Source organism: Lithobates pipiens, unplaced genomic scaffold, assembly GCF_037356315.1.
Source record: "Lithobates pipiens isolate NorthernLeopardFrog02 unplaced genomic scaffold, aLitPip1_a1.2 Scaffold_8, whole genome shotgun sequence".
In the NCBI taxonomy this organism is placed as follows: Eukaryota; Metazoa; Chordata; class Amphibia; order Anura; family Ranidae; genus Lithobates; species Lithobates pipiens.
This window is the reverse complement of record NW_027507903.1, coordinates 637,161,838-637,186,592: the sequence shown is the minus strand read 5'-3', so window position 1 is coordinate 637,186,592 and position 24,755 is coordinate 637,161,838. Positions and strand designations below refer to the sequence as shown.

At 46.7% G+C, this 24,755-nt stretch overlaps 1 protein-coding gene across 1 annotated transcript in view; it reads right to left on the bottom strand.

Moving 5' to 3' along the window:
* LOC143961575 (proteinase-activated receptor 1-like) overlaps positions 1-24,755 on the bottom strand; it is an 86,076-nt gene that overhangs the window by 37,819 nt on the left and 23,502 nt on the right. The window contains exon 2 of the mRNA XM_077470884.1: positions 2,645-2,892. Coding sequence (XP_077327010.1) covers positions 2,645-2,892 — 248 coding nt within the window. The remainder of the gene's footprint in view (positions 1-2,644; positions 2,893-24,755) is intronic.

Here is a 24,755-nt window from a genome sequence, read left to right as displayed (position 1 = left end):
TAAAGAATTAACTTTATTTGCTTCCTGAATCAAAGGAGAGATGGACTGAGAAATTGAGTTTATTTGTTCAGATACTGTAACATCCATTGCTGCAATTGTTCTTTTAAATTTATTGGGACAATTAACTGCGTAATGTCCAGAGTCTCCACAATAAAGACATAAGTTTTCTGAACGTTGTCTTTCTTTCTCCTGAGTAGTAATAGATCTTTTAATAGCATCCACCTGCATAGGTTCAGGAGTGTCAGAATCAGGAAAAACTCTTGGAACCTTAGGAGGATACTGAGTAGTAGAAAAACGCATGCCACCATTACTGCCTAGGATTCCCAGTCTCTCCTTTCTCCTTTCAGTAAGTCTCTGATCAATTCGAATACATAATTTAATAAAAGCTTCAAGGTCATCAGGACTTTCTACTCTGGCAAGCTCATCTTTTACTTGTTCCGAGAGTCCTTGACGGAACTGACTCTTCTGTGCTGCTGGATTCCAATTGGTATCTGAGATCCAACGTCGGAATTCAGTTGTGTACTCTGCAACAGAGCGTCTTCCCTGACGTAAATTGTGCAATTTTGCCTCAGCAGTAGCACAGCGGTTAGGATCATCGAAAACTTGGTTCATCGCAGTCACAAAAGAATCAAAATTATCCAGGATGACATCATCTTTCTCCACATAAGGGGAGGCCCAGGCTAAGGCTTCCTCAGTCAGGAGGTTGATAATAAACAGCACCTTTTTCCTGTCAAAAGTGAATGCAGCAGGTTGCATCTGAAAGTATATACGACATTGATTAAGGAATCCTCTATAATGGCGGCGGTCTCCGCTAAACTTGAGTGGTAGGGGCATTCGTGCATTAATTTCTATGGCAGCAGTATCTCGGGCATGAAAATCCCGCAATTGTTTGTGTAGATCAAGGATTTCCTCTTGTAGACCTTTCATTTCAATTTGTAACTCAGAAATTTTTTCCTGGTAGTCAACACCAAATGCCTGTAACTCAGCGATTTGAACCCTGAGAGGAGCCACGGCAGCTGCTACAACGGCCTCCATGTTTTTGGCCAGAATATTCTGTCACGATCTGGAGTCAGGCTCAGAGACCAATAGCTATAGCAGCAGAGCAGATATTCACACAGGTCACCCTGGCTGATGGCACGGGTTCACCTGAGGTGCGGGGTCTAAGCACTAACCGGTATTCACCAGAGCTCCCAAAGGTGGAGATGGGCTTGGCTGCGTGTTAGTGCCAGGTCGCGGTCCTCAGGATAGCCCCACCAGGAGGTGAGCAAGCCGGGGGTCTGGTAGCAGATATAGCAGGTAGAGATCAAGCAGGAGCGTAGTTGAGAAACAAGCCAAAAGTCGGTAACCAATAGTTGCAGATTGGGATTCAGCGGAAGCGTAGTCCAGGAGCAAGCCAAATGTCGGTAACGAAAGGTAGCAAGGATACGGTCGGCAGCAGGAGAGATAGGAGCAAGATATTGGCTGGTAAAGGCACAATATTCTGGCAACCAGGAAGTGCAGAGACATTGCTTATATAGGAAGTTCATGGGAGGAGCAAAGGGTTCAAGGTTCAAGGCAAACAAGATTCAAGACATGATCACTAAAGGAACTGTCCAAGGAGCTGTCCAAGGAGCTGTCCAAGGAGCTGTCCAGCATTCCAGGTGGCTCAGCAAGCAGAGCCACCGCCAGACACACCAGAGGTCCCAGGTTCAAGCCCAGGTCCTAACAATTATACTCTCACTAACTGTAGTATGCTTTCACCTATTCCAGATCATACAATCAGTGACCGTGTGATTTCTACTTTCAGGAATGTTTTCAAATTTCACATGACTCTTCTTTTTGCTATTGGATAGACATAGCTATTGGAATTGTGATTCACAGAGCTAAATGAATTGTGGTAATTGAGCAGCAACACCTCAAAATGTTATATACCCTTGCCACTGTGTAATATACATTAGCATATAACAGTTGGGAAATTACTACTGTAATGCTGCGCACACACAATGTTTTTTCCGTCAGAATAAACTCTGATGGTTATTCCCACGGAGTTCAGACGGAGTTCCGCTGAAATTGACTTGCCTACACACGATCACACTAAAATCCGATAGTTTAGAACACGGTGAGGTACAACACATACGTTGGGACTAGAAAAAGGAAATTCAATAGCCATTAGCCAATAGCTGCCCTTGCGTCTTTTTTGGTCCGTCGGAGCAGCATACAGACAAACGGTTTTCCCCCATAGGAATTGATTCCATCGGAAAGATTTAAAATATGTGCTATTTCTAGGTCCCTTAGAATTTTCCAAAGAAAAAGTCAGATGAAGCCCACACACGATTGGAATATCCAGTGAAATGATTCCGTCAGACCTTTTCTGCCGGAAAGTCTGACCGTGTGTACATGGTATTACAACCAATTATAATAGCAGACTTTTGTAAGATTTGTGGCCAGTGGCTTTTTTGCTGGCAACTCTGTCTAGGACCTCAGAGCAGGATGTCACATAGTGATTGATCTAGTAATCATGTGTTTTGATGGGATAATCTAAGCCAATCCTAAATTGCACAACTGGATCTGACATTCTTCACGGACATTGGCTTTCACGCCTTGAGAACTTTTAGATCATGTTTAGGACATCTGTCAATTTTCTAATCTACAAGAACTAACTTACATTTGTGATCTTGGTGGTGTTCAGCATTAGCTTGAAGATTGCCTTTATTCTTAGACAGACTCCTGTAATTCCAACCAGGATGTATTCTGTAGGAGAGGGTGGAGGAGAAGGTCCTTGTGTGGTAAGATCGGTGTGAAGCACATTGGTACGATGTGTGGTGTGGTGTTTGGTCTTTTTTGGACAATTATCACACAGCGGAATTGATATATTAAGTCTTGGTGTGACAGATTGAGTGTCTTGGATGTACTCTGCAATGGAAGGATGACATGAAGACAGTTAAGTGACATCTCAGTGAAAAATTGTTGGTAACTAAAGCAACAATCAATACATCCAAGGAAAACAGGTGTATAGGCACTGCAACGTTCCTACATAAAAGGTCCGCCTGGTGCTCAGACCTTGAGGCTGCTGACCTCTCCAACTTACCAGAATAAGGAAAGGGATGGTTGGCACTCAGGATCACATCCAAAATGGTCTTCTTTTAATAAAGCGGCATTTCGCCAATTTTTTTTTCTTTTTAAAGTCAGTGGCCACAAATACTGCAGCTGCTGACTCTTAAAATAAGGACACCTACCTGTCCAGAGCGCCCGCGATGTGGGCATCCAAAGCCAATCTTTCCCTCGGCTCTCAAGTGCTGCCGCCGTCATCTCAGGTGCTGCCGCCGCCATCTTCGGCCTTGTGGCGTCACTTCCTGGTTCCCTACTGTGCATGTGCAACTCGCGCTGTGCGATCCCACTGGCCCCTGCTGTCTACTGGGACCTGTGTGACCCCCAGAAGACAGAGGGGGGGGGGCAGAGAAGGTGCCAGAAGTGGCATAGATACCCGAGGGTGGCTTGGGTATCTATGCCCGGAAGTGAGAACAAAATACCTGTGTTAGACAGGTATCTGCCCCCCCCCCCCCCCCCTGAAAGGTACCAAATGTGACACCGGCGGAGGGGAGGAAATCCGAAAAGCGGAAGTTCCATTTTTGTCTGGAACTCCGCTTTAAATACATGTACAAAGCTGTAAAACAGCCTACGCATTTGGGACGTTAGTCCTTAGTCATGGCTCAACAATCAATACATCTACTAAGTGAAAAACAGAAACAAATGCAATAATGAAATTTATACTGCTTTTGTTGCAAAATAACCTACAGTTAGTAATTCCTCTTCACCACTTTGCAATTCAGTCCATTTGAAGCCCACAACCTGTGCACACTGGACAAAACTAAATTACTTATTTTTTTATGATAAGGTCTAATAGCACTTATACAGTATGTATTGCTCAATCCTTCTCATATGTAATCTTGCTCTTACCTCCATGGCAATACATCAAAGGTTCATAAAGTGTAAAGGCTTCTTAAAACACATTGGGGGTTATTTACTAAAAGAAACTCCACTTTACACTGAAAGTGCACTTGGAAGTAAAGTCACTGTAGATTTGAGGGGGACATGCAAGGAAAAAAAAAACAGCATTTTAGCTTGCACACGATTGAATGATAAAATCAGCAGAACTTCCCCCCTTTTCAGATCTACCCCTTAGATTTAGAGCGACTGCACTTCCAAGCGCACTTTCAGTGCAAAGTGAATTTGCCTTTCGTAAATAACCCCCATTAAAAATTAAAACAGAAAACCAATACACTCACTCTATTACTGCACAAACATGTTACACCTATGCAACACAAACCTTGCTGGTCAATACAGGATGACTCATTCTTAAATTTTCTGCATAAGTTAAAGGGATTGTAAAGGTATTTTTTTAAATAACAAACATGTTATACTTACCTCCACTGTGAAGCTCGTTTTGCACAGAGTGGCCCCGAACCTGCTCTTCTGGGGTCCCTCGGCGGCTGTCTCTGCTTCCTCCCGCAGGTACTTCTCACATTCATGTGAGCTCCCTCGCATGGTGAGAAGCACCTGCGGGTGTGCTCCCATGATACAGCCAGCGGCTATAGCTGCTCACTGTATCACACGTCCCCGCCCCCGGCTTGCCGCATCATTGGATGTGATTGACAGCAGTGCGAGCTAATGGCTGCGCTGCTTTCAATCCATCCACTCCAGCCAATCAGTGGCCAGGCTGAGTGGCGAAGAGGATGTTGGGGGCGAGCGCAGGACTTTTGAAGGGTCAGCTAAGTAAATCGGGGGGGGGGGGGGGCTGGGGGCGCCGGCACTGTCCGATGTTTTTTCACATTAATGCATAGAATGCATAGAATGCATTAAGGTGAAATAACATTTACCTTTACAACCCCTTTAAATTATTCTCCTGGTAGCTAAATTGAGAGAAGGTCTTCCTGTATTATCCAGTGGGGTGTGAGTACTCCTAGGTGCAATAAGCTGTTGCGGTGCCTGGTTCTGGCAGTAGACACATGGGCATTTAGAGTGGGTGAATCTCCCCAACAAGGACACTGACAACAACAAAACCTGGCCACTAGATCTATCCCTTCCACATGGGCAAAATTGTATATTAGTACCACTTATTAATCATTTCCAAAAAAGTAAAATGTAAATACATACACAAAAACCTTAAAAATATTTAATAACAATACTCCCAAAAAAGGTAAAAAACATAAATCCACCAATTTAACTCCATCATGACCCCTCTCCACCAAAAATCTTTTATTTTTACAACACACTGCCATTGGTAAATAACAGATCCCTGGCCACTGTAGTAATATAAACACAGGGCCAGGAATTCAGGGTGAGAACATCCAGGATCCCCAGCCATGGGTTCACTTTGGAGCAGTGCTGCAGATATGTCATTTAGCAACAGCATTAGGGGAACACTGTCAGATGCTTTTTTCCCCCATCATGGCAACTGAGTAACATCATCGGGTTGATGATGGATTTATGCCAGGGACATTAATTCAAATTTTCAGTTGTATTGCCCCTGAGTCATGATTGGCCAAAGGCGCCCTACCTTTGCACAGCACATCGCTCTGTGATTGGCCAAAGCATGCAGGTCAGATGCATGATTTGGCCAATCAGCAGCCCTTAATGCACTGCGATCTCGCAGTGCAATATGGGGCGCTCGTCGGCTTATGTTTTGTCTCGAACATCGGGACTGTTCTTAGTAATAATGACAAAATAAGATTTTCAGACATTTACAGTTAGAATTTCTCAAGTGCCTCTTGCAGTAGGCTGGTGAAGAAATAGTGATATGTCTGGTGATCAGAAGTATTTTGCAGTGCATTATGGGGCGCTTGTCGGTTTATGTTCAACTCGAACATCGGGACCATTCTTAGTAATAATGACAAAATATGTTTTTCAGACGTTTATAGTTGGAATTGCTCAAGTGCCTCTTGCAGTAGGCTGGTGAAAAAATTGTGATTTCGCTGGGGATCAGAAGTATTTAATAAATGTCTAAACACAACATATCTTCTTTGATTAAAGAGACCCTAAAGAAATAAAAAACACCCTTCCTTGTAATAACATACTAATAGCTAAATGTCAAATGCCAAAATGCTGGTTGGACGCTAAACAGTGGAGCCTTGAGTGGAGAGTGAACAAGTATTGCTTTTTGACTGCTGGTGACTGTTGGGTTGCATTTTTTAGGTTCTTTTTGGGGCTTTTCCTTGTAGCTTTTTAATACCCTTTTTGGACACTTTTTAAACTGTTTTTTTTTTCTTTGCTTCCTTCAGCCTACTAATTAAGGGGAGTGGTTAATTGGGCACAGGTGCTTGAGGCCTATATAACCTTGTGTAGAACTCATTGTGAGCCTGCTCATCTTGAGTCTGCTGGAACTCTGTCTAAGTGGAACTGGTCAAAGTGGTGAGTTAAAAACCAGAGTTAGGGGACTGGTCAAAGTGGTGAGTTAAAAACCAGAGTTAGTGGAACTGGCCAAAGTGGTGAGTTATAAACCAGAGTTAGGGGACTGGTCAAAGTGGTGAGTTAAAAACCAGAGTTAGGGGACTGGTCAAAGTGGTGAGTTAAAAACCAGAGTTAGTGGAACTGGGCAAAGTGGTGAGTTATAAACTAGAGTTAGGGGACTGGTCAAAGTGGTGAGTTAAAAACCAGAGTTAGGGGAACTGGTCAAAGTGGTGAGTTAAAAACCAGAGTTTAAAACGGGAGGTTAAAACAGGGGTCATGGTACCTGTGTAGTGTGAGTAGTGTGTATCATTAGTACTTGTGTATTGTGAGTGAGTGGTCTGCGAGTGCACAAAGATCTGCACGTAGGTCTGCGAGTGGTCTGCGAGTGCATGTAGGTCTCTGAGTACCTGTGTATTGTCTTGAGTATTAGTGTCATGAAGCTAGTTGTTAGGTAAATTGGACAGGGTATAAACTCCAATCCTTATTAAATTTAATAGGTATGATGCCTGGTGGGTGTGGAGAGGCGACTTGTTGTACATCTTGCGGCATGTATGCGTTCCTTGACCATCCAATCGAGGGTGAATACTGCTGTGAAAAATGTAAGCGCATTGTTTCCTTGGAAGCCCAGGTTCTGAATCTGGGGAAGCAACTGTCAGCACTGAGAAGTCCCTCCATACTAAAGGAGAGCCAGGAACATACACGGCAGGGGCCAGCACAGAGGCGGGTGGAGACAAAGAGGTGCAGGCACTAGCAAAGAGTAGATGGGTGACAGTCAGGAAGGGTAGAGAGGGAAGTGCCAGGGAGGCTGACCCTGGGCTGGAACATCCCAATAAGTATGCTTCATTGAGTGACGTTGTTGAAACAAGTCAGGGACCAGCACTGCTGGAGCTGAGGGACTCTCCTGGCTGCTGGGGGAAGAACTTCTCCAGTGAGAGGGGGTGGGGGGAGCGAAGAGAAAGGAAAGACAGATTCTGGGGGTAGGGGACTCAATTCTTAGAAGGACAGAGAGGCCAATCTGTAACAAAGACCTGAAGCACTGAACGGTATGTTGTCTACCGGGCGCTCGGGCTCGGCACATCATGGATCTGGTCAGGGCCGCTGATAGAAATCATGGGGCCCCGTACAGCCTACCTAACGGGGCCCCCTTCAGCTCCACCCCTGGCCCCGCCCATGGCCCCTCCTTCAGCCCCGCCCCGCCCCAGCCCCTCCCCAGACCCCGCCTTGAAACAAAGTGCAGGTTTGTCTACAAGCGATAGGCATGGCTGGCACTGTCTGTAGCACATTACGGCATTGGCGGCATGGGTGACACTGTCTGTAGCACATTACGGCATTGGCGGCACAGGTGGCACTGTCTCTGCAGGCAGCACATGCGTTATGGGCCATAAAGCATGTGCTACCAGCAGACAGTGCCGCCAATGCTGTAACGTGCTGTAAACAGTGCCAGCCGTGACACTAATGGCATAACGCATGTGCTACTTGCTGACATAATGCCATTGGCAGCATGGATGGCACTGTCTCTGCAGGCATCACATGCGTTATGACATTAGCGTCATGGGTGTCACTGTCTGCAGCACAATATGGCATTGGAGGCATGGGTGACACTGTCTGCAGCACATTACGGCATTGGCGGCATGGGGGGCACGGTCTCTGCAGGCAGCACATGCATTATGGCCCATAATGCATGTGCTGCCTGCAGAGACCGTGCCACCCATGATGCCAATGCCATATTCTGCTGTAACAGTGCCACCCATGCTGCCAATGGCATAATGTAAAGATGCTGCTGCAGTAGTAGTAGATCTTGAATCCCCCCCCCCCCCCCCAAGCAAGCACACACCTGTTTGTGTTCTGTGTTAGCCGGGCCCCAGGAGTCACTTCTTCCTTGATCCTGTTGCTGGTGGCTGTCTGGACTGGAGTACGAGTGTCCACAAAAGTTTCCAGTCAGATGCCAGATCGATCTGCTACTTTTTTTTCTTCCACTCGGCGCTCGTCTCTCTGCTTTTTCTCTAGCCGAGCGAAGAACATAGCAGAAGGGGAGGAATCACTCCGCGCCAGGGAAGGCAATATAGAGGACGCGCTGGCCGGAACTTGAGCCAGCATGAGGAGCGGGCGCAGAGAGGACATTCTTCCGTTTCCGAAATAGAGAAAATAGTCCCTCCCCCTGCCTATTGAGCTATCGGCCTAAAAAAAAATGTAAAAAGAACGGAAAGGGGTGGGGGGGGGGGGGGGGAGAGAGTCAGTCAAGGTGGCTGGGGGATTTTTTTTTTTTAACATTAATTGGATTTTTTTTTTTTAACATTAATTAGGTCTCTGTTTAGGTTGCCCGGGCCCCCCTGCTGGCCGGGCCCAGTACAACAGGGCCAGTTGTACTGGCCTATCAGCGGCCCTGGATCTGGTGGACAGATTACTGGGAGGGGCTGTGGGGAAGATCCAGCTGTCATGGTGCACGTTGGCCCCAATGACAAAGTCAGAGGCAGATGGAGTGTCCTAAAGAACGATTTTAGGGACTTAGGAGCTAAATTGAGGAAAAGGACCTCCAAGGTAGTATTCTCAGGAATACTACCAGTACATCGAGCCACACCAGAAAGGCAGAGGGAGATTAGGGAAGTAAACAAGTGGCTGAAGAGCTGGTGTAGTAAGGAGGGGTTTGGATTCCTGGAGGACTGGGATGACTTCTCAGTCGATAACCGCTACCATAGAAGGGACGGACTGCACCTAAATGAGGAGGGTGCAGATAAGCTGGGAATGAAGATGGCTGAAAAGTTAGAGGGGTTTTTAAACTAGGCGATGGGGGAGGATCCAGAGGTAGAGATAGTCAGCGTGGAACATATTCCAGAAGGTAGTATTGGGGGCATTAGTGGTAAGTTGACCAAAGCACATAAACCCAAGGTAAGTATAGTAGCAAGTCCTAGTTGCAATATCAAAACACCCAATAAAAGGATATTATGCGACCGGTCTAAACTACATGGCATGTTCACCAATACCAGGAGCCAGGCGGGCAAGATGGGTGAACTAGAGATACTATTGTACAAGGAGGATTTGGATTTTGTGGGAATTTCAGAGACCTGGTTCCACATCTCTCATGATTGGCTGGCAAACATTCATGGGTATACCCTATCGCAAGGATAGAGAGGGTAAAAAAGAGGGAGGGGTATGGCTATATATCAAGAATAATGTACAAGTGAATGTGAGAGATGACATCACTAAGGGAGCTAAGGAGGAGGTGGAATCCTTATGGGTAGAGCTCCAAAGGGATGAAGCTAAGGGGAAAATAATACTGGGAGTATGCTATAGACACCTTAACCTGAGGAAGGAAGGGGAGAAAGATCTCCTATCACAATTTCGATTCAAAAGAGCCAACTTCCCTAAACTACGAACCTTACTAGAAGGCATAAATTGGGATAAAATCTTAGGAACAAAGAACACGGAGGAGAGTTGGGTTTACTTTAAGAGCATATTAAATAAGGGCATTAGCCAATGCATCCCATAGGGTAATAAATGTAAAAGAGAGAACATAAGTTCTGGATGGCTTAACTCCAATGTACAAATGCATATAAAAGCAACGGAGAAGGCCTTAAAAAAATACAAGGTCGCAGGATCATCATCAGCAGTCTTTATAATGAATGCAACACGAAATCTGTCGGGTACAATAAGGACAGCTAAGAATAAACATGAAAGACATATAGCGGAGGAGAGCAAAAATAATCCCAAGAAATTCTTTAAGTATATAAACAGTAAAAAAGAGAGCACAGACCACATTGGCCCCATAAAGAATGAGGAAGGACATATAGCGGAGGAGAGCAAAAATAATCCCAAGAAATTCTTTAAGTATATAAACAGTAAAAAAAGGGAGCACAGACCACATTGGCCCCATAAAGAATGAGGAAGGACATCTGGTTACAAAGGATGGGGAGATGGCGAAGGTATTGAATTTATTCTTCTCCTCAGTCTTCATGAGGGAATCGGGGGGTTTCAGTAAACAAAACTGTAGGGTTTAGCCTCATGGTGCATCACAGGAAGCACCTCCATGGTTAACAGAGGACAGAATTAAAGCTAGACTTGGGAAACTTAACACTAATAAATCTTGCACCTGAGGGTACTAGGGAACTCGGTCAAGTAATTGCCAGACCATTATTCCTAATTTTTACTGACAGTCTACTGACTGGAATGGTACCAGCCGATTGGAGAAAAGCCAATGTAGCACCAATATTTAAAAAGGGCCCAAAATACATTCCTAGGAATTACAGACCAGTTAGCCTAACATCAATAGTATGTAAACTCTTGGAGGGGATGATAAGGGACTATATACAAGATTTTAGTAATGAAAACGGTATCATTAGCAGTAATCAGCATGGATTTATGAAGAATCGTTCTTGCCAAACCAATCTACTAACTTTCTATAAGGAGGTGAGTTGCCAGCTAGATAAAGGAAGGCCCGTAGACGTGGTGTATCTAGATTTTGCAAAAGCATTTGACATAGTTCCCCATAAACGTTTACTGTACAAAATAAGGTCCATTGACATGAACCATAGGGTGAGTACATGGATTGAAAACTGACTACAAGGGTGAGTTCAGAGGTTGGTGATAAATGGGGAGTACTCAGAATGGTCAGGGGTGGGTAGTGGGGTCCCCCAGGGTTCTGTGCTGGGACCAATCCTTTTTAATTTGTTCATAAAGGACCTGGAGGATGGGGTAAACAGTTCAATCGCTGTATTTGTGGACAATACTAAGCTAAGCAGGGCAATAACTTCTCTGCAGGATGTGGATACCTTGCAAAAAGATCTGAACAAATTAATGGGGTGGGCAACTACATGGCAAATGAGGTTCAATGTAGAAAAATGTAAAATAATGCATTTGGGTGCTAAAAATATGAATGCAATCTATACACTGGGGGGAAAACCTCTGGGGGGAATCTAAGATGGAAAAGGACCTTGGGGTCCTATTAGATGATAGGCTCACCAAGCTGCTGCTAATAAAGCAAACAGAATATTGGCATGAATTAAAAAGGGGATCAACTCCAGAGATAAAACAACAATTCTCTCACTCTACAAGGCTCTGGTCCAGCCGCACCTGGAGTATGCTGTCCAGTTCTGGGCACCAGTCCTCAGGAAGGATGTACTGGAAATGGAGCGACTACAAAGAAGGGCAGCAAAGCTAATAAAGGGTCTGGAGGATATTAGTTATGAGGAAAGGTTGCGAGCTCTGAACTTATTCTCTCTGAAGAAGAGACACTTGAGAGGGGATATGATTTCAATATACAAATATCATACTGGTGACCCCACAATAGGGAGAAAACTATTTCGCAAAAGGGAGCTTAACAAGACTCATGGCCACTCGTTAAAATGAGAACAAAAGAGGTCTAACCTTAAACTACGTAGAGGGTTCTATACTGTAAGAGCAGCAAGGATGTGAAATTCCCTTTCACAGGCGGTGGTCTCAGCGTGGGGCATTAATAGTTTCAAGAAACTATTAGATAACCACCTGAATGACTGCAACATACAGGGATATAAAATGTACCGTATATACTCGAGTATAAGCCGAGATTTTCAGCCTCTTTTTTGAGGCTGAAAGTGCCCCCCTCGGCTTATACTCGAGTCATCGCTGTCTGCCCGCTCGATCAGCGTGTCGAGCAGACAGACAGCGGCCATTCTATGATTCAAAAGCCGCGCCTCCGGCTCCGCCTTCGCCTGTGATAGGCGGAACACTGAATTTCCCAGCAGCCTGTGTTCCGCCTATCACGGGCATCCGCTCATCCTCGTACTACGGACGAGGATGATACGACGTCCGTGATAGGCGGAACACAGGCTGCTGGGAAATTCAGTGTTCCGCCTATCACAGGCGAAGGAGGAGGCGCGGCTTTTGAATTTTACAATGGCCGCCGACGAAGAGGGCACGGGACGGAGGCAAGGCAAGGCACGGCACGGCACGGGACGGGACGGGACGAAGGCAAGGCACGACACGGGACGAAGGCAAGGCACGACACGGGACGGAGGCTCGGGACAAAGGCTCGGGACACAGGTAGGCTGGACACACACACACACACACACACACATACACACACACGGATGGAGACACACACACACGGATGGATGGATGGATGGAGACACACACACACACAGGGATGGATGGATGGATGGATGGAGACACACACACACAGGGATGGATGGATGGATGGATGGATGGAGACACACACACACAGGGATGGATGGATGGATGGATGGAGACACACACACACAGGGATGGATGGATGGATGGACACACACACACACAGGGATGGATGGACGGACACACAGGGATGGACGGACACACAGGGATGGACGGACACACAGGGATGGACGGACACACACACAGGGATGGACAGGCATGTCTCACCCTCGGCTTATACACGAGTCAATAAGTTTGCCAGTTTTTTTGGGGGTAAATTGGGGGCCTCGGCTTATATTCGGGTCGGCCTATACTCGAGTATATACGGTAATACTGACATATAATCACACACATAGGTTGGACTTGATGGACTTGTGTCTTTTTTCAACCTCACCTACTAACTATGTAAATGTGACCTGCACACTGTGCTGCCATTAGCTACAACTGAATATACAGGTTATCCTTAGCTGTAATCACAGTGGCATAGTCATATTTCTAAAGCCATGTATCTGTGTAGGGATGAGAGGATTATGGAGTGGTAGCATACCGACTTTGAATTTACACAGTTGTGTCAGTAGGGGGTCTCAGAGAGCCCATCACATCCAATGGCTCATAGACACATAGCAGATCATATCCACAGGAGTGCAGAGAGAACTACACTCCTGTAATCTATAAGAGAAGTATAGCCAAAAAGGCTTTCAATAGGGTTTGAATGAATGAATGACTTGTATAGGGCTACCTATACGAACTGAATTGCCTCAGGGTGCTTTTCTTGCCACCGGTGTCCATCTGCAGCTATTTATGTGGGCCTATAACCTGTAGAGTCCTGACACACTTACAACATTGACATACAAATACACATATTATGGCCAATTATTTTTGGACAGGGTCTAATTAACCTACCAGCATGTCTTTGGAGTGTGGGAGGAAACCGGAGTACCCGCAGGAAACCCATGCAGGCACAGGGAGAACATGCAAACTCCAGGCAGATAGTGTTGTGGTTGAAATTTGAACCAGCAACCCTATTGCTGCTAGGTGAAAGTGCTAACCACTACACCACTGTGCTGCCCATTTAAATTCAGCCCCTAAAGAAAGAGGTTTGGGACTTTGTATGAACCATACAGCTGTTGGGGGGGGGAGGGGTTGGGTGACCATAATGCAAATTGTGTCCTACCAGTTCATTATGTTACTGTAATTACTCAATTTCAATACAATGCACATAAAGAGTGTAATAATAAAAATGTATTTTATGGTGTACAACCAAAACATCATAAAAACAATAATAATAATAATAATAATAATAATGTCAGACACATAACCCATGTATCACACAATACATATATAAAAGTGCATGAATGTTACAACATATTGCAATAAAACAGAATAAAATTGATGGAATGATCCTGACTGTAAACATGATAGTGACATCAACGTAACTCGGCGCGTTTCGTGGATGACCTCCACTCACCAGGAGCAGATGCTTGATATATATCTATAATTGATACGTTGTAAACATTAATAATCGGTCTCAATGTAAGAGGTCAGTGGAGGGGGAGGAAAAACAAAAGTATGGAAAACATCCACCCATACTTACAATATAGCTATGAGTCTGAAATAGAGCGATAAGAGCTGCAGGCCGGCCAAACAATTCACTAGCCAAAGTATAGACATTGGTCTGAAAGGCATGGCACCCTCTTTTTTCACTGTACAAGGTCACAGATGTTCCCTGTGGTAGCTGGCCTCTTTGGACATTGTGCACCAATTTGGACCATGTGTGTTGGCCTAGGAGTTCCAGGTAGTATTATGGTAGAATTTCCTCCCTTTCACCTTCATCCTTTCCTTTGGTGTGTGGTTTCTATTTCACATGTAGCCCCCATGGGTTGGGGTACATTAAGTCACCTCTTATACTTTCCTGTCACTCTACACTTAGATATGGCATTTTCCTACTCACTACCTCTCGGTGATAGCATTAGCCCGCACTCTACCATGTTAAGTAGGTACACTTCATACTATATGTAATAATACACATAATTTCAACAGTAATTTGCAGAGGTTCCATGGATATTCCATTGACATCACCCCGGATCATCCATGGGGGATCTTACTCCCATGGGACATCTGTCTCCTGAGTGTTTTTCCATCAATATCTTGGGTTTTCCACCTCCGCTTCCGTGGCTAGTGAATTATTCAGCCGGTCTGCAGTTCTCATCGCTCTTTTTCAGACTCATAGCTATATTGTAAGTATGGGTGGATATTTTCCATACTTTTGTTTTTCCTCCCCTTCCCCTGCCCTCTTACATTGAGACCGATTATTAATGTTTACAACTTATTAATTATAGATATATATCAAGCATCTACTCCTGATGAGTGGAGATTAGCCACAAAACTCGCTGAGATATGTTGATGCCACTATCATGTTTACTGTCAGGATCATTCCATCAATTTTATTCTGTTTTATTGCAATATGTTGTAACAATCATGCACTTTTATATATGTATTGTGTGATACATGGGTTATGTGTCTGACATTATTATTATTATGGATTATTATGCTATCTTATTATGATGTTTTGGTTGTACACATTATATATGAAATACATTTTTATTACCGTATATACTCGAGTATAAGCCGAGATTTTCAGCCTCTTTTTTGAGGCTGAAAGTGCCCCCCTCGGCTTATACTCGAGTCATCGCCGTCTGCCTGCTCGATCAGCGTGTCGAGCAGACAGACGGCAGCCATTCTACAATTCAAAAGCCGCGCCTCCCTGTCTGTGATAGGCGGAACACTCAATTTCCCAGCAGTCAGTGGTCCGCCTATCACGGACATCCGCTCATCCTCATACTACGGACGAGGATGAGAGGATGTCCGTGATAGGCGGAACACAGACTGCTGGGAAATTGAGTGTTCCGCCTATCACAGACGGAGGCACGACTTTTGAACAGTGGCATGGCCGCCGAGGCGCCGACGCCGTCTGTCAGACGAGAAGAGCGGCGATCCGGGCATCAAGGAGAAGATCCCAGGCACCGTCTGTGGAAAGGTCAGCAAGATGTCATTTTCTGTTTCCCCCCCTCACCACCTCTGCCCTTGTAGCTGACCCGCCTTGTGAACAACCCACTGCCTGGCACTAGCAGGGTGTTTTGACCCCCCCCAATGGCGGAACTTCCTACACTGTGCATGGACGCCTGCTGCAGGAGGACCCAAGCACCATCCTGTCTTTTGACTACCTGACCCTCAGATGTGCACATATATCCCACATCCACTGTGAAGTGATCTATTGGGGGCTTTTTCGTTTACTGGCGAGCGTTTTAGCAAAACATTGCTACTAGCTCGTTTAGTCTAAGGCTGCTATCTCTTATTGCAGCCTCCTAATTACTTGGTCTAACCTGAACTTGCCTACTACTGGACACACACACACAGGGATGGATGGACACACACACACAGGGATGGATGGACACACACACACAGGGATGGATGGACACACACACACAGGGATGGATGGACACACACACACAGGGATGGATGGACACACACACAGGGATGGATGGACACACACACAGGGATGGATGGACACACAGGGATGGACAGGCATGTCTCACCCTCGGCTTATACACGAGTCAATAAGTTTCCCAGTTTTTTTGGGGTAAATTGGTGGCCTCGGCTTATATTCGGGTCAGCCTATACTCGAGTATATACGGTATATTATACTCTTTATGTGCATTGTATTGAAATTTTGTAATTACAGTTACATAACGAACTGGTCAAACACAATTTGCATAATGGTCACCCCTCCCCAGCTGTATGCTTCATACGAAGTCCCAAACCTTTTTCTTTAATGAATTGTCAAACAGGGATGGAAGCATTGTACCTACAGATCCTATGTTTTTTTTATAGAACCGTCTCAAAAAATCCAGGAGAAACAACCAGCCTCCTGAGTTCGAGTCAAACTCATGTTCGACTTGAACATTGCCTGTTCGCCCGTTCGCCGAACAGCGAACAATTTGGGGTGTTTGCAGCAAATTCGAAAAGCCACGGAACACCCTGTAAAAGTCTATGGGAGAAATCTAAAGTGCTAATTTTAAAGGCTTATATGCAAGTTATTATCATAAAAAGTGTTTGGGGATCCGGGTCCTGCCCCAGGGGTCATGTATCAATGCAAAAAAAAAGTTTTAAAAATGGCCGTTTTTTTCGGGAGCAGTGATTTTAATAATGGTTAGAATAATGGTTAGAACTAGAACTCTGCATGGTCTGGTATAAGCTGCCACTCTGTCGCAGAACTATTGCCACCATGTACATCTCAGCACCATGTGCCACCATTTTCTGGTGCCACATCAGGACTAAGGATGAGCCGAATACCCCCCGTTTCAGTTCGCACCAGAACATGCGAACAGACCTAAAATTTGTGTGAACATTAGAACCCTATTAAAGTCTATGGGATTCAAAATAAAAAGTGCTAATTTTAAAGGCTAATATGCAAGCTATTGTCCTAAAAAAGTGTTTGGGGACCTGGGTCCTGCCCCAGGGGGCATGGATCAATGCAAAAAAAGTTTTCAAAAACGGCCGTTTTTTCAGGAGCAGTGATTTTAATAATGATTAAAGTGAAACAATAAAAGTGTAATATTCCTTTAAATTTTGTACCTGGGGGGTGTCTATAGTATGCCTGTAAAAAGGCGCATGTTTCCCGTGCTTAGAACTGTCCCAGCACAAAGTGTCATTTCTGCAGGAAAAAAAGTCATTTAAAAGCACTCTTGACTATAATAAATTGTTGGCTCCCCATAATACAGAGAACAGTCATTGAAAGTCATTGGTAAAAAAAAAAATATATAAAAAACACGTGGTGTTCCTCCCCCCCTTCTCAATTACCAAGCCCTTCAGGTCTGGTATGGATATTAAGGGGAACCCGACGTCAAATAAAAAAAAAATGACGTGGGGTTCGCCCCAAATATCCATACCAGACCCTTCAGGTCTGGTATGGATTTTAAGGGGAACTCCACGCCATTTTTTTTTTAAAATGGCGTGGAGTTCCCCCCAAAAATCCATACCAGACCCTTTATCCAAGCACGCAACCTGGCAGGCTGCAGCAAAAGAGGGGGGACGAGAGAGCACCCCCCTCCTGAACCGTACCAGGCCACAGGCCCTCAACATTGGGAGGATGCTTTGGGGGTCTGTGATCCCTCAAAGAACCATGTCCCATGTTTATGGGGACAAGGGCCTCCTCCTCACAACCCTGGCCAGTGGTTGTGGGGGTCTGTGGGTGGGGGGATTATCAGAATCTGGAAGCCCCCTTTAACAAGGGGACCCTCAGATCCCCCCCCCATTTGAAATGGTAACGGGTACGTTGTACCCCTATCATTTCACAAAGAAAGTTTAAAAACTTTTTAAAAAACACCATTGGGATAAGTCCTTTATTAAAAATTAAAAAAAAGATTCCAGCGGTGGTAATCCACTCTTGGTATCCAGCGATGGGTGATCTCTTCTCCAGGGTCCAGCGATGGGTAATATCTTTTCCGGGGTCCAGCGATAGGTGATCTCTCCCGATGGTCCAGTGCAGTACATCCTGTCTCCACCAGAGACACTGTGGGAATCCCGGCAGCCTAAAGCCGCGTACACACGTAGCCGTCTGTCCGACGTACTTAGTCTGGCGGACGTCCGCCAGACTGTCCGTCGGAATTTCCGAACGGGCTACTTGCCCACACACGGCACTTTTTCAGCGGACTAATACGGCGTACTAAGTCCGCCGTACTATCCGCCGTACTTTCGAAATGAACGGACTCGCCCACACACGCGGAGGAAAGTCCGCTCATTTCGAGCGCGTCTCCAGGTAGGCGGGGCCTGCGAAGGAGACGTCGCTGGCCCCACAGCCTGGTATGGACTTAAAGGGGAACCCCCAACGCCGGAAAAATCGGCGTGGGGGTCCCCCCAAAGTCCACAATAGACCCTTGTTCGAGCACGCTACCCGGCCGGCCAGGAAAGGGGGGCGAGCGAGCGCCCCCCCCCTCCTGAGCCATACCAGGCCACGTGCCCTCAACATGGGGGGTGCCTTGGGGAAGGGGGGCCCCGCGGCCCCCCCACCCCAAAGCACCTTGTCCCCATGTTGATGAGGACAAGGGCCTCTTCCCGACAACCCTGGGCGTTGGTTGTCGGGGTCTGCGGGCGGGGGGCTTATCGGAATCCGGGAGCCCCCTTTAATAAGGGGGCCCCCGGATACCCGCCCCCCACCCTATGTGAATGAGTATGGGGTACAATGTACCCCTACCCATTCACCTGTAAAATAAAAGTACAAAAAAAAACACAACACACAAGATAAAATACTTTATTGCACAGCTCCGGGGGTCTTCCGTCTTCGGGGGTCTTCTCGCCGGACTCCTCCGCTATCTTCTTGTAGCTCTTTTGCTAGCGGAGGAGTCTGGCTTTCTTCCTCGCCGCCGGCCTCTTCTCCCGACTTCGGGGGTCTTGTCCCCCTCTTCGGTTCTTCTGCCGGGCCACCGCGCCTTCTTATAGCTCTTTTACAGGCGGTGGCCCGGTCTTCTGTCGCCGTCGCTGCCTTCCGTTCTTCTTCTTCTTCTTCTCCAGGAGATGTTGACTCGACGATCTCTCCGGCCGCAATGCCAGGGACGCGCTGCGCTGCCACTTATATAGGGACAAGGGGCGGTGTCACATGGCTTTATGTCACATGGGTTGGTCACATGGGTTGATGTCACATGGGGACTGTGACATCGTAAGGGGGCGGGGTCACCATGTGACACCAACCCATGTGACATAAAGCCATGTGACACCGCCCCTTGTCCCTATATAAGTGGCCGCGCAGCGCGTCCCTGGCATTGTGGCCAGAGAGAGCGTCGAGTCAACATCTCCAGGAGAAGAAGGAGAAGAAGAAGAAGAAGAAGAAGAAGAACGGAAGGCGGCGGCGACAGAAGACCGGGCCACCGCCTGTAAAAGAGCTATAAGAAGGCGCGGTGGCCCGGCAGAAGAACCGAAGAGGGGGACAAGACCCCCGAACACGGGAGAAGAGGCCGGCGGCGAGGAAGAAAGCCGGACTCCTCCGCTAGCAAAAGAGCTACAAGAAGATATCGGAGGAGTCCGGCGAGAAGACCCCCAAAGACGGAAGACCCCCGGAGCTGTGCAATAAAGTATTTTATCTCGTGTGTTGTGTTTTTTTTGTACTTTATTTTACAGGTGAATGGGTAGGGGTACATTGTACCCCATACTCATTCACATAGGGTGGGGGGCCGGTATCCGGGGGCCCCCTAATTAAAGGGGGCTCCCTGATTCCGATAAGCCCCCCGCCCGCAGACCCCAACAACCAACGCCCAGGGTTGTCGGGAAGAGGCCCTTGTCCTCATCAACATGGGGACAAGGTGCTTTGGGGTGGGGGGGCCACGCGGCCCCCCTTCCCCAAGGCACCCCCCATGTTGAGGGCACGCGGCCTGGTATGGCTCAGGAGGGGGGGCGCTCGCTCGCCCCCTTTCCTGGCCGGCCGGGTAGCGTGCTCGGACAAGGGTCTGTTGTGGACTTTGGGGGACCCCCACGCCGATTTTTTTCGGCGTTGGGGTTCCCCTTTAAGTCCATACCAGGCGGCGGGGCCAGCGACGTCTCCTTCGCAGGCCCCACCTACCTGGAGACCCGCTCGAAATGAGCAGACTTTTCTCCGGGCGGGAAAAGTCCGCTCATTTCAAAAGTACAGGGGACTGGCACACACACGGCCGGATTGTCCGCCGAAATGCGAGTACGGCGGGCAGATTGGTGTGCAACACGGCATTCTAAGTCCGCCGTACTTTCGGGTTAAAAAAGTATGCCGGAGGCTACACACGGGGGGATTGTTTGGCGGACTTGAGTTTGCCGGACTTTTCCACCGGATTGTTTGATCGTGTGTACGCGGCATAACAGGTCTTAGCTGAGGAGGACAGGGGCCATCGATCACCTGACACCGCCCCCTTCTGACGCAAGGGGAAACCCGGGCTTCCACAGTGACATGCGGGTGACCCCACCCCTCTGATGTAAGGGAAACGTGCGTTACATCAGAGGGGGCGGGGTCACCCGTAAATCACTGGGGAAGCCCGGGTTTCCCCTTGCGCCAGAAGGGGGCGGTGTCAGGTGATGGATGGCCCTGTCCTCCTCAGCTAAGACCTGTCAGGCTGCTGGGATTCCCGCGGTGTCTCTGGTGGAGACAGGATGCGCTGCACTGGACATCATCGGGAGAGATCACCTATCGCTGGACCCCAGAAAAGATATCACTAATATCCATACCAGACCTGAAGGGCCTGGTAATTGAATTTGGGGGGAACTCCCTTTTTTTTTTTTTTTTTTTTTTTTTTTATCAATGACTTTCAATAACTGTTCTCTGTATTACAGAGAGCCAACAATTCAGTATAGTTGCAAGAGCTTTTAAATGTCTTTTTTTCCTGCAGAAATTACACTTTGTGCAGGGACAGTTCTAAGCACGGGAAACATGCGCCCCTTCACAGGCATACTATAAACACCCCCCAGGTACAAATTTTAAAGGAATATTACACTTTTATTGTTTCACTTTAATCATTATTAAAATCACTGCTCCTGAAAAAATGGCAGTTTTTAAAACTTTTTTTTGCATTGATACATGTCCCCTGGGGCAGGACCAGGGTCCCCAAACACTTTTTTAGGACAATAGCTTGCATATTAGCCTTTAAATTAGCACTTTTTATTTTGAATGTTCGAGTCCCATAGACTTTAATAATTTCTAAAGTTCACACAAATTTTAGGTCTGTTCGCAGGTTCTGGTGCGAACCGAACCGGGGGGTATTCGGCTCATCCTTAGTCCTGATGTGGCACCAGAAAATGGTGGCACATGGTGCTGAGATGTACATGGTGGCAATAGTGCTGCGACAGAGTGGCAGCTTATACCAGACCAGGCAGAGTTCTCTAGTTGAGTATGTTTTTTATGACAATTTAGCTTTTAAAGAAAAAGGATAAAATATAAAACTGTAGAGGGAGAGTGAAGTTCCTCTATTCATTTCCTTTTTTCATACTGCAGGTCTCTTTGCACGCAATGAATGTATTAATATCCTGTTTACAAAGTGTTGTGTCTTGCTTGTTGGTTTTATGTAACTTGAAGATTTTTTACACATCTTGATTCTTATTTGACCTCTTCCTTCAAATCGTTTCTTAAACAGGGATTTCACTGTAAAAAAAAATATTAACAGCCAGCAGCTACAAATACTGCAGCTGCTGACTTTTAATAAATGGGCACTCACCCGTCCCAGGATCCAGCGATGTCGGCAGCCGAGGCCGATAGATCACATGGCTCTCAGCTGCTGCCGCCGCCATTCTAGGTGAGGGAATCAGGAAGTGAAGCGCTGCGGCTTCACTTCCCGGTTCCCTACTCGCGCACCACAATAGGAATGGTCCGCGCTGTCTCTGGGACCCGTGTGTGGGACAGGAAGAGGCATAGACTCCCATGGTCTTAGACAGGTATCTGCACCCCCCTCCCCCCTAAAAGGTGCCAACTGTGACACCGGAGGAGGGGAGGGTTCCGATGAGCAGAAGTTCCACTTTAGGGTGGAACCCGGCTTTAAGTATTTCACACTGTGATATTTAATCTTCCTCAGTCATACAGTTTATAAATGGTACTGGTAGGCGGCACTGATAAGGAGGCACTGATGGGCACTGACAGGCATCAAAGATGGGCACTGATTGGCAGCACTGATGGCACTGCCAGGCATCACTGATGGGCACTGCCAGGCATCACTGATGGGCACTGATGGAGCTGCGCTGATAATCAATATTAGATTATCAGTGCAAATGTCCCCACTGGGGAATGCCGCTTACCGGCTCTTTTTTCTTCACACACAGAGGGTGGGAAGCAGTTAATTACAGTATCTCACAAAAGAGTACACCTTGCATTTTTGTAAATATTTTATTATATCTTTTCATGTGACAACACTGAAGAAATTACACTTTGCTACCATGTGAGTGTTCAGCTTGTATAACAGTGTAAATTTGCTGTCCCCTTAAAATAACTCAACACACAGCTATTAATGTCTAAACGGCTGGCAAAAAAGTGAGTACACCCCTAAGTGATAATGTCAAAATTGGGTCCAATTAGACATTTTCCCTCCCCGGTGTCATGTGACTCGTTAATGTTACAAGGTCTCAGGTGTGAATGGGGAGCAGATGTGTTAAATTTGGTGTTATCGCTTTCACTCTATAATACTGGTTACTGGAAGTTCAACATGGCACCTCATGGCAATAAGTTCTCTGAGAATCTGAAAAAAAGAATTGTTGCTCTACATAAAGATGGCCTAGGCTTTAAGAAGATTGCCAAGACCCTGAAACTGAGCTGTAGCACATTGGCCAAGACTATACAGCGGTTTATACAGGACAGGTTCCAATCAGAACAGGCCTCGCCATGGTCGACCAAAGAAGTTGAGTGCACGTGCTCAGCGTCATATCTAGAGGTTGTCTTTGGGAAATATACGTATGAGTGCTGCCAGCGTTTCTGCAGAAGTTGAAGGGGTGGGGGGGGCAGCCTGTCTGTGCTCAGACCATCCGCAGCACACTGCCTCTTCTAAAGATGATGCACAAGAAAGCCTGCAAACAGTTTGCTGAAGACAAGCAGTCTAAGGACATGGATTACTGGAACCATGTCCTGTGGTCTGATGAGACCAAGATAAACTTATTTGGTTCAGATGGTGTCAAGCGTGTGTTGCAGTAACCAGGTGAGGAGTACACAGACAAGTGTGTCTTGCCTACAGTCAAGCATGGTGGTGGGAGTGTCATGGTCTTGGGCTGCATGAGTGCCGGCGGCACTGGGGAGCTACAGTTCATTGAGGGAACCATGAATGCCAACATGTACTGTGACATACTGAAGCAGAGCATGATCCCCTCCCTTCAGAGACTGGGTCGCAAGGCAGTATTCCAACATGATAATGACCCCAACACCCACCTCCAAGATGACCACTGCCTTTCTAAAGAAGCTGAGGATAGAGGTGATGGAATGGCCAAGCATGTCTCCAGACCTAATCCCTATTGAGCATCTGTGGGGCATCCTCAAACGGAAGGTGGAGGAGCGCAAGGTCTCTGACATCCACCAGCTCCCGGGATGTCATCATGGAGGAGTGGAAGAGGACTCCAGTGGCAACCTGTGAAGCTCTGGTGAACTCCATGCTCAAGAGGGTTAAGGGAGTTCTTGGAAAAATAATGACCACACAAAATATTGACACTTTTGGCCAAATTTGGACATTTATACTTTGGGGTGTACTCACTTTTGTTGCCAGCGGTTTAGACATTAATGGCTGGTCACCACGGAGGTAGCTGACATTTCCCCCTCAATGTGTCTTCTGGGTTTGCGGCTCTGGCGCTGTGAGTGGCCGGAGCCGTGGTCGCAAGGTCCAGCAGGGTCTGCCGGACATTCACAGCGAATGCGCCACTGACATCAGCGGCTGCATGCAAAGTGAATATCCCCTAAACCGTACAGGTTTAGGAGATATTCATTTTCCTACAGGTAAGCATTTTTATAGGTTTACCTGTAGGTTACAATTAAAAAAATGGTATACAACCACTTTAAACACCGGGAAGGCCACAGGGGAATTGGTTCTAGTAATCGCACCCTACTGTTGAACTTATGGGACCTTTGCCACATACAGGAGGGAGTTCTACCTCCTTATCAATGACCCTGATGTGCAGGAAGCTTCAAGTACTACTCATAGGAAGCAAAAGATGTACAGCTGCAAAGAAAAACTGTGGCAGTGAGAGGAAGATGGAGCATGCTTGTAACGGAACTCCCTCACACTCTGCTTAAGTGCTTCCGTACACTGCTTCCTCCAATCTGGACCTTCAGATATCAGATATTACAGCTCATATATTGTAACTAAGTACCAGGTGAGACTAGCTCAGTTACAAGTATACAGCCTTTTTATACACTTGAAAAGTATGTCAGTCCCCGCATACACAACAACCCAAATATTTACCCAAAACATCACACAATGGTAGGGCTGACCAATGGTTAACCCCATCCACCCAGATGTCCCATTGCAGACCAGCCTTGCCGTCTTCAAACTAAATGCAGACAATACACATTATCATAAGCATAAACACAGCAAACCTTCAAACAATAGCAGAAGACCGAATTACAATTAACAATACAAACAGTGACCCCCCCCCCCCTCAGCCTAGTAGGCAACAGACTATAGCAGGAGTCCCCAGTAGCAGACTGT